Genomic DNA, 9,972 nt, shown 5'->3' with positions numbered 1-9,972 from the left:
ATTAGGCTATGCTCTTCTTTTCCTTTCACAGCATTGTTATCTCTTATTTCCAAGTTTGACTGCATGAGAGTCAAGGGTGCTAAAGTCAGCCACCTGGGTCTGCCCATTCACATCTTGTGGGGTGACAGCCCATATTTGCCATTCACAATCCTTTTCGCCCACATCAGTGGGAGAGGTAACACATGCAGACATTTCAGGCAGTCCCTGCACATCTTTTTTTGCCAATTTGGTTTTAAACGTAGCGTTTTCCTTCTTTACAGCCTCACCAGATTGGTGGTGATAGGCACAACAGCACTCTGATTATAGCTGTAGGGCTGCACTATCGTTCTGCATTCTTGCCCAGTAGAATGGGTTGCCTTGGTGCTCTCTGGCTATAGAAGAAAACTAAACCCAGGAACGTGTTCTCTCTGCAGGCTTTTTTGGCAACCACGGTTTTATCTGCTTGTTTACAAAGACAGGCCTCCATGCTGAGAAAATATCTGAAATAACAAGGACATACACAATATTCCAGCATCGAGGTCATCTGAAGGAAATCCAATTGCAAATTTACAATTGGTCCCCACAGGGCCAGGTTTGAAGCATTGCTTGTCTTCTCCTTCTGCCTTAGCACTGTTCTGTTGAAAAGTTGTCCTAATTGCATGGAGACTTCAGAATTAAAAGAGTACTGTGCTTGCAAGCTTTAACCATTTACGCCTTCCCTTCTGACAAAATGCAAATCCTTTTCTGATCCTTCCAGCTACAGAATGGTTTAAATTAATAAAAATGTGTATGAACTCTACAAATCCTACATTTGTGTGGACTGTTCGAAAAGCCAAAGAAATAATACTTGATGTCCTTTATGTTTCTTTTTCTGGTATTAGCTGTATCTTCAGGTATACCGACTTCTTAATGACATAGTCTTTAAATCGGTGACTTCATTGCAGTCTTCTGTTGCTCTCATCCCATTCCAAAACAATGATGAGAATGGAGATGTAATGGACAGGTATGCACACAAGCAAAATTTCAGGCAAAACCAATAAAATGTGGAGGAAACATATCCTGCCGTGCAGCTGCAGTCATCCTGCTGTGCCGTGTGGGCTGTTGGCTGGGCCAGCCCAGCAAGGGCAGGTCTCTTTGCTCTTCTCCTGGCTGCACTCCCACAGCCCTTGGCCTGCAGCTGGCAGGAGCTGTTGGTCACTGCAGCCAGGCTCACCACACACAGTGTGTTCTCTGCCTCCTGGGGCTGGTGTAGTGCAATTAGTGTGAGGTGATCAAGTGATCAGCAGGATGGGATGCCTTTCTCTTGAGGATATTTGCATTTCCAGTAGATAACATTCTTTACAGAGCCCTGTAATAGGGTGTCAGGAAGGATCTCAATAGGGACAGAAGGAGAGGAAAGAGAGGCAGAGGAGAGAGGTAGAATAGAAGAAACAAAAGTGGGGAAGGAAGAAAGGGAAGGAGAGAAGGACCCAAATTCTTTAAACCTAAACAGAATATTACATGTTTCTGCGTGTGTAGCCAAAGGAGACAGCCTTTGGTGTCAGAGATGAAGGGTTGGGTGGGAGCGTTGATCTGTTGGAGGGTAGGAGGGCTCTACACAGAGATGCAGATGAGCTGGATAGATGGGCTGAGGCCAATTGTATGAGGTTCAACAAGGTGAAGTACCGGGTCCTACACTTGGGTCACAATAACCCCAGGCAGCTCTACAGGCTTGGGGAAGAGTGGCTGGAAAAGGACTTGGGGGTGTTGATTGACAGCCGGCTGAACGTGAGTAAGTAGAGTGCCCAGGTGGCCAAAAAGGTCAACAATATCCTGGCTTGTATCAGAAACAGTGTGGTATGTAAATTTTCTTTCTAGTTCCACTATGGCAAATCTTATGTTATTTTATCAGCATTTGACAGAGAGAGATTTCATTATGGTTTTTCTTTCTCTCTCTCTCTTTTTTTTTTTTTTTTTTTTTTTTTTCCAGAAGCTAACTGTAGCAACATGAGGAAATGGCTTTGTTACTTAATTTCTGTTGGGCTCCATGCCATAAAGAAGGAGAAACCTATGCTGCTTCTGTGACATCTCTTTACAGCATGTGATTTTTTTAAATGGGTCTTTCACACTATGGCTTCCCTCTGTCTGCCTTCGAATTTCCACTACACAGGAACTGTGCAGTAGGACTCCAACTCAGCTTCCACATTGCCTGCACATGGTGAAACTGGATGAGAGGGAAGCAGCCACATGAGAAAAGGTGAGGAGCTGTTTGTTCTTGTCTTCGGAGAAATGGAAATGGAGGAGAGTAGCCTTTGCAATCTGTCTTTGTAATTTCAAGAGAATGAACTCTGGTTCATGCTGCTTGCACAGTGGGATAAATGCATCTTCATCTTGAACGCATACAGATGGTCTGAAATCAGGGATCAGTCACTTCCTCAGGAAAGGCTTGCAGATTGAGTTCTATTTGCAGCTGAACTACCTGTTGAAAATAGTTGTCTGCTTGGACAGGTCCTACCATGTTGGTGTTCTTGGGAGGAAAACCTACTGCTTGGCTGTGCAGCTGCACATGCCTGGCTTCCTGCATGTGGGGAGAAGGTGGTGTCTCCAGGCTCCAAGTGTATATATTATGGCCCGAAATGAGTTACAGGAAATATCTGGACAGGTCAAATCCAAAGCTGCACACTAACAGATGTATCATAAGTAAGCTATAGAATAGAGAAGTGTAATTCAAGGCTTGCAGTAATTTATCATTTATGTAAGTATGTACTAATTGCACTTGTGTGGAGCGCTGCCAACATGGAAAGTTAAACGAGCGGACACATGAGGTAGACTATGAGAAGACCCTCGGAGGAAGTAAACGCCCCCCTGGAGAGACTGCAATGCCTGTTAAAAGAAACCAGATGGCAGCAAAGACTGTGAAATAATTAACTTCATGTTTATGTAATCATTTCTTAGTACAGGCGTATTGAATGTTAATAATTTCTAAGAACTGTAATGAATATGCAACGCTTTTGTAGATATAAGCTGCACGAGGTCGTGCTGTCGTGGCGAGCACTTATGGTGGAGAATCGCAAGTGCCACCCCAGCGCTGCACATAAAGAATGCCCACCTAACACTGTAATCTAGTTATGTTGAGTTGATTTCTTTGTTTCAATCCAAGACATCTCTGCTATTAAATTAATCTTTTTGTTTCTGCCAAATGTAAATAGCCTAATTATCAAGGTGAAAATTCAACATCCTTTACTACAATAAAAAATGAGCTTTCAATGAAATTTAATGAGTTTTCAATTATTAACTACTTATTAACACATTAACTACCAGTATACTCTCCTGCTTCGGGATAACTGTGTTTTTGAAAAGTCATTCTTTCCCAGCCAAATTGAGTTCTGACTGAAGGACAGGGCTGTAAACATTAGCCTTTGCAGGCACCAGAACCATTGGCCTTTCCTTGTTCTCTCTTGTGTCTTTGTATCAACTGAAAAGTAACACAAAATAATCTTCTCATTCCTTACTCTTAGGGAAACTTTGTTGCATGAGGAGGTTTTGTTTATATGTTATTCTGCTGCAAAGCTGATCAGAAAGTGCAGTTTGTGGGGTTTTTTTTAATACCTGAGATCTTTAGCAAATACCCAGCTGAGATGGCATTTATACCATAAATCGACTAATTGAATAAACTTCTAAAACAAAAAAACCCTGCGGTTTTGAAAGCAAACATCTTTTATTGACGCACCAGCACCCATGGGGATTGTTCCCCTAGTGAGGGCCCTGAACAATTCCGAGACACAGGTTATATCCATACAGATCATACATGTTCATTAAATTTCCAAGAAATCCTTTGCATATGCATTAGACTCCTTTGCTATTCAGCTTGGAACCTGCTTGCGCTGGTGTCACCACCTGATCTTCTGAGAGCAAGGGCGTCTCCTGCCCTTTTGCTTATTTTAACAAATACCATTCTTGTGGCTTAACTCCTAACAAGTGCCTATCATCTAACATCTGTGACCCTTATTAACTTAGTCAATGCCTAAAATCTGTGACCCTTATTTGTATAGACTTATTTTATTACTAATTGCTGATTTTAGTTATCATCAATCTCTCCTCTTTTCTTGAAGGTTTGTGGCCGCCAGGCTTCAGCCCTCATTAAAATAGAACCTTGAGCATTTACTTGCAAACCACTTCTTTCTGGTGCTCTCTTTACACACCCTAAAATAATTATAAACACAATTATGACGACTAAAATAATTATTCCTGTTTACATTAATGATGTTAGCCACCCTGCAAGTGAAATATTCCCCATTTGAGATCACAGCTTACTAATCCACGTGCTTTCTATATTTTGTCGAAGGTCCTGTGATTGTTTCACTACCTCTTTGATAATCCCCATTAGATCATTAAAATTTTTCGTCCGAAAGGCGGCGGGGGAGGGCGGAGGGGGTGTTTATTGAGGTCTCACTTGCAGGTCAGAGGTCACAGTGGGAGGTCGCAGGTCAGGGTCACCAGGGGTCACTCAGCCCCCGTCCCGGCACCCAGAGGCGGCTGCTGTGCAGGTCCCGCTTGGCGCCGGGGTGGGGTCTGCTGCCCCGGGACCCACGCGTGTGCCTGCCCCGACCTCCCCCGCTGCGGGCCCCTCGGCCCTGGGTTCCTCCTCCATGGAGCTGAAGATTCCAGGGACGGGCCCCAGCGCTGCTGCCGCCATCGCACCAAGCAGCGGCCCCGTAACCATAGAAACTCACCCACGCTTCCGCCGGAAACCGGAGGTGGGAGCTGTAGCGGCCGGTAACGGCGGGGAGGCCGCGGGGGGGGCTCAGAAGGCTTTGGGGGGACTGGCCTGAGGTTGGGGGTGTCCCTGGGGCCGTGTTTCGGGGCGGCCCGGGCGGCGTTTGGGGCCTCCGGGCTCCTCCCCGGTTCCTCCCGTTCCTGCCCTCACCCAGGCCATGGCCGCCCCCGCGGACGCGTCGCTGCTGTCGGCCGAGCTGGACGCGGACGGCGGGGAGGAGGAGGCGCTGCGGCGGCTTCTGCTGCAGGTAGGATCGGGGGGGAGCCCGGGGCGAGGGGAGCAGAGACCGAGGGGAACTGGGACTGACCCGTGTTCCCCCGCTCCGTCCGTGTACCCCAAACCCCGCTGTCCTCCCCAGGTAACACAGGACGACGAGGAGCCGCCCCCACCCACCGACCCTTCTGGCGCTGTCACCCCGCAGACAGGTCTGGAGTGTTTGGGAGGGGCCCTGGGGATTTGGGGGGTCTCGGGGGTCCTGACCCCCTGCGCCACTCTCCCAGGGTTCTGCGTGAACACCCGCGCCGGGGGGACCAAGGTCTTTGTCAATGTTTGTCACTCGGGAGAGGTGCTGCCCCCGCCCCGGGCTGTGCCGTCTTCTCCTATACGACCCGCCCGAGACCTTTCGCATCCCCATGAGCCTGGGGGAGCCCCATGCCGAGCTGGACTGCAGTGAGATCCCCCTCCCCCAAAAAACCCTGAGCCCTGCAAACCTCTGCCCTGATCCCCTCAACACACCCAGCTACCCAAAACCTCCCGCTCAACCCCCCTGACCCTGTGTGACCCCCGGCCCCTCCCCTGAACCCTTCCCCAGATTCACCCATCCTCGTAATCCCCTCCTGACCCTGCCTGCCCCCCAATTTCTCCCCCTGATCCCCCAAACTGTCTCCTGAGCCCCCCTGTGGAGCCCCCAGCCCCTCTTAATCCCCCCCAAACCCTCTCCATGACCTCCCCCACTCCCTTAATCCTTCCCCCAAACTCATCCTGACCCCCCCAAATGCCCCAACCCCTCGTTCATTCCCCCCTCCCCCCCACTCCGCAGGTGGCCAGGGTTGCATGGCCCATGATGTGGTGGTGAACTTGGGGTTCTTCTGCACACTGCAGGTGAGAGAGAGGTTGGGGGATCCCAGCGTGGGTTGGGAGAGTTTGGGGGGTTCTGATCCCCCTGCCCCACTTCCCCTCAGGCCAGCCCCCTGTACCACGAGTTATTCCTGACTGTGGCCATGGAGGGGCTGACAGAGAAGTATGGGCTGGAGCTGACTGGTGGGACTGGGAGCACTGTGAGGGTGAGGGGTGGGGCAACTAGAGGCACTGGGAAGGAGCTGGGGGATGAACTTCGGGGGTGGAACTGGAAAAGAAGAGGGTGGTAGAAGGGGGTCACACTCCCGCCCCTGTGACTTCCCCATGCTCCCCACCCCCAGGCTGCTGGGTGCTGTGTAACCGCCGGTTCGTGGGCTTCATCTCGGCCCAAAACATTCGGATGTGGCCTCTGCCCCACATCCAGGAGCTTGAGGGGTGAGTGAGACCCTCTCCCACCCCCCTGTGACCCCCTTGCCTGACCTCTGCCCTTCCTCCCACAGCTGCCCTGCCCCCTCCCAGTATGTGGAGGTGGCAGAACACTTGTCCCAACACCCAGGAGTGCTGCTGCCACAGGCCGTGAGTGGGGGCGGCACCAGGGTCATTGGGGGGAATTAACTTGTTGGGGGATGGGGGGGCTCCTCTAAATATTAGGGGGGAAGCTGTGGGGTGGAGGAGGGGTGCTGGGTGGGGCTGGGTAGGTGTGGGGGAGATTTAACCTGGTCCAGGGGCAGTTGGGAGGACCCTGGTTGTGTTGGGGCCATCTGGGCCCTCTCCCTGACCCTGCCCTGCCGCGTCCAGGCAGGTGCAGAGTTGCTGTGGCTGGGGCTGAGTGAGGAACAGCTGGTGCTGAAGGGGGAGGGGGGCAGCTCTGTGCTGGAGCTGCCCCACCCCCCCAACCCCGCCCAGTGCCATGCCCACTTCCACCGTGGAACCAAGGTGAGTGTTGCGGTGGTGATGGGCAACATCACCTACCCTGAGCCTTGCCCTGATCCATGCCCTGAGCCACACCCATCCACGTTACCCAGGTAAAGGCTCCTGGCCATGCCTGCTCGCTCAGCTACACCCCTTTCCTGGCCCCACCCTTTTCCACGGTCCCACGCCTTAGCCAGGAGGTGCTGCCCCCCTGCTGACCACTGACCTCTTCCCCCAGGTCCTCACTGTGACGATGCCCCTGCAGGCCTGAGGGGGTGGACACCTGTGTCCCCCCCACCCCCATTGCCTTTTTCATACAAAAACTTGCAATAAAAGGTCAATCAAACTAGTATACGTGTGTGCAACCTCACCGGCCACCTGGGTCCCCTGTGCTGGGGGCAGGGCCTCGCAGCGGTCCCAGGTGCTCACCCCCCGCCCCGACACAGGAGGGGGTCTCAGCTTATGAGGGGGATTTAGTGGTGATCTGGGGGAGGGGAGACTAGGGATGGTGTCCCAGAGAACCCAGGCATGTGGGACGAGGAGAGAGAACCCGGGAGTTCAGGGGGGACCCAGGTGTCTTGACAGGTTGGGCAGCAGAGGCACACGCATCGCACATGCATGATCCCCCCATCCCGCCCTGTCCCTACAGACTCCTGGGGTGGCAGCAGGAGGATGCAGAGGGACTGGACTTGAGCTCAGGGGGTGGCTGAGGGGGGCAGGTTGGGACCCCCCACATCCCCCTTGCTGGACTGCACCTGCTATGGTCTCTTCAACACTACAGCATCAGCTTCTGCATCAGCTGTGGCATCCACCGTGACCTGGGGATGGCCATGGTCAGTAGGGGCAGGCACGGAGAGGTACTGGGGGCATGGGGGACTGGGGGGCATTGGGAGGAGCTGGGACATGGAGGTCATGTTTGGGAAGGGGCAGGTTCGATGTTTTTTGGGGGCTGGGGGTTTTGGAAGATTTTGAGGGGGTCCTGTCTGTAGTGGTCTCCCCACCCTCTCCTCTGCCCTCCCAGGGCACGCAGTTCAACTGAGACTCTGAAATGGTGGGGATAATCCATGGCTCCTTCTGGGGCTACATCAACACCCAGATCCCAGGGGGATTCATCGGCCAGAAGTTCACCACCAACAGGTTGGAGGGGAGGGGAGCGGCATGTGGTGTGTGAGGGGCAGCACCCCCAGCACTTACAGCTGGACCCATCATGTGTATTCCCTTCCCTCTTGCACATGCCAGATTGCACAAGGGTGTCTTGCACGTATTCCCCCCAGTTTCCTCCCAGCCCTCCCTGGTGAGGGTCAGGTGTCAGAGGTAATGGTCAGGGCAGTCCTGGAGGGCATTTGCTGCAGGGTCAAACTGGGGCCAGGGATGGAGTCAGGATCAGGGTTGGGTCTAGGGTCAGAGGTGGCTTGGGGCTCAGAGGTCAGAGATGGGTCGTGGTCAGATCACCAGGTGTGGGGTCAGGGCTGGATGTCATGTCCCTGGTTGGGAAGGGCAGGTCAAGGGTCAAGAGGTCATCATCAGCCCTGCCCTGCCCCTGCAGCTGGCCACGCCCTGGCACCAGTTCTTCACCTCCAAACCACGCTATGCCATCATAGTTGTGAAATTCTGCCACAGCTGGACCCTCTACCTGCTGCTCATCTGTCAGCCCACCTGCTTCAGGGAGTTGTTCAGCTTGAACATCAGCAAGGTGAGCCATGCTCTGCCTTGGCACGCCCTGCTGCACCGCTTCACACCCAGGCCCTGCTTGGGGCTCACAGCCCCATCCCCTGCAGGTGGGGGGATGGAATTACAAGGCATGTCAACAGCCTGTAGAAAAATTACAAATGAAAGCCAGATGCACTAGAGGATTTCCATTAGATCAAAGAAATAATATATTCCAAGAAAGCAGTTACAAAATTAAATATTTTCAATATGTGTGGCAACTACAGTAGACTCAACCTGTTCATCACTGACCTGGATGAAGAGACTGAGTGCACCCTCAGCAAGTTTGCTCATGATACCAAACTGGGAGGAAGGGTTGATACACTGTGCTGCCATCCAACGAGACCTGGACAGGCTGGAGGACTGGGCAGAAAATAATCTGATTAATTTCAACAAGGGCAAGTGTAGGGTCCTGCACATGAGGAGGAATAACGCCAAGCACCAGTGCAGGTTAGGGGTGGACCTGCTGGAAAGCAGCTCTGCAGAAAAGGACTTTGGAGTTCTGGTTGACAACAGATTGACCATGAGTCAACAATGTGCCCTTGTGGCCAAGAAGGCCAAGGGTATCCTGGGGTGCATTAGGAAAAGTGTGACCCGCAGGTTGAGGGAGGTTCTTCTCCCCCTCTACACTGCCCTGGTGAGGCTGCATCTGTAGTACTGCGTCTAGTTTTGGGCTCCCCAGTTTAAGAAGGACAAGGAATTGCTGGAGTGAGTCCAGTGATGGGCTACAAAGATGATGAGAGGTCTGGAGCATCTTTCTGATGAGGAGAGACTGAGAGAGCTGGGCCTGTTCAATCTGGAGAAGAGAAGGCTGAGAGGGGCTCTTGTCAATGTTTATAAATATCTCAAAGGTGGGTGTCAAGAGGATGGCATCAGACTTCAGTGCCCTGAACATAGACTGTGAGCTGAAATTGGTAATTTATCATTGTACAGCAAACACCACTGTCAGCAACGACAGGTAAGAGGCAAGACTGTTTTCACTGATGTATCTGGTTGCTCCTGCAAAGCTGTAATTATGTGGCTAAACTCAGATATGCAGTGTTGGAAACACAACGTAGAAAAAAAGAGATCAAGAGTCAATACAATTTCTTGAACTAACAGCTGTTAAGATTGCTTTTGAGGTGTTCTGTAATGAACCTTTGAATGTTGTAACCGATTCATATCATGCAGCTGGCATAACTAACTGCTTAGAAGCTTCTTTTCTTAAGGAAGTAGATAATCCTCTTTTGATGGCTGAATTGAGAACGTTGTAGTTTCTAATAAATCATAGACGTCATGATTTTTATGCAATGCACATCTGCTCTCACACTGCCCTTCCAGGACCTCTTGCGGAAGGGAATAGGAGGGCTGATGCACTAGCTATGGCTCTTATTGTGCCTAAAGCCTTTGAGCAAGCTAAATTATCACGTGAATTTTTTCACCAGAATGCAAGGTCATTAAAATGACAATTTCAAATTACAGTGGATCAGGCCAGGAGCATTCTTATGTCCTGCCCTGATTGTCAACTATTCACACCTATGCCATCCAAAGAGGGTGTTAAT

At 51.4% G+C, this 9,972-nt stretch overlaps 1 protein-coding gene across 2 annotated transcripts; it reads left to right on the top strand.

Moving 5' to 3' along the window:
- The first annotated feature begins 4,716 nt into the window (after nucleotides 1–4,716).
- On the top strand, nucleotides 4,717–7,064 carry LOC309451200 (uncharacterized protein). Of its 2 annotated transcripts, none has more exons than XM_082074731.1 (6): nucleotides 4,717–4,734; nucleotides 4,890–4,982; nucleotides 5,094–5,160; nucleotides 5,775–5,836; nucleotides 6,313–6,388; nucleotides 6,615–6,929. In XM_082074731.1, exons 2-6 carry the CDS (start codon nucleotides 4,893–4,895, stop codon nucleotides 6,839–6,841), a joined length of 522 nt encoding a protein of 173 aa, XP_081930857.1. In that variant the 5' UTR covers nucleotides 4,717–4,734; nucleotides 4,890–4,892; the 3' UTR covers nucleotides 6,842–6,929. The 2 variants fall into 2 exon arrangements, with proteins under 2 accessions (XP_081930857.1, XP_081930858.1); XM_082074732.1 differs by lacking the exon at nucleotides 4,717–4,734 and adding an exon at nucleotides 6,963–7,064 and having other exon boundaries at nucleotides 4,750–4,982; nucleotides 6,615–6,748.
- The last annotated feature ends 2,908 nt before the right edge of the window (nucleotides 7,065–9,972 follow it).

The sequence above is a fragment of the Streptopelia decaocto genome (genome assembly GCF_964273445.1).
Source record: "Streptopelia decaocto genome assembly, chromosome: Z".
In the NCBI taxonomy this organism is placed as follows: domain Eukaryota; kingdom Metazoa; phylum Chordata; class Aves; order Columbiformes; family Columbidae; genus Streptopelia; species Streptopelia decaocto.
The sequence above is the reverse complement of the archived record's forward strand: the minus strand, read 5'-3'. Positions and strand labels throughout refer to the sequence as shown.

What these genes read in the sequence shown, in the direction of transcription:
- LOC309451200 (XM_082074731.1), top strand. Translation starts at nt 4,893, where the DNA reads ATGGCCGCCCCCGCGGACGCGTCGCTGCTGTCGGCCGAGCTGGACGCG. An exon ending in CGCTGTCACCCCGCAGACAG is followed by an intron (nt 5,161 to 5,774) that starts GTCTGGAGTGTT and finishes CCCACTCCGCAG; the next exon opens with GTGGCCAGGGTTGCATGGCC. An exon ending in GAGTGCTGCTGCCACAGGCC is followed by an intron (nt 6,389 to 6,614) that starts GTGAGTGGGGGC and finishes GCGTCCAGGCAG; the next exon opens with GTGCAGAGTTGCTGTGGCTG.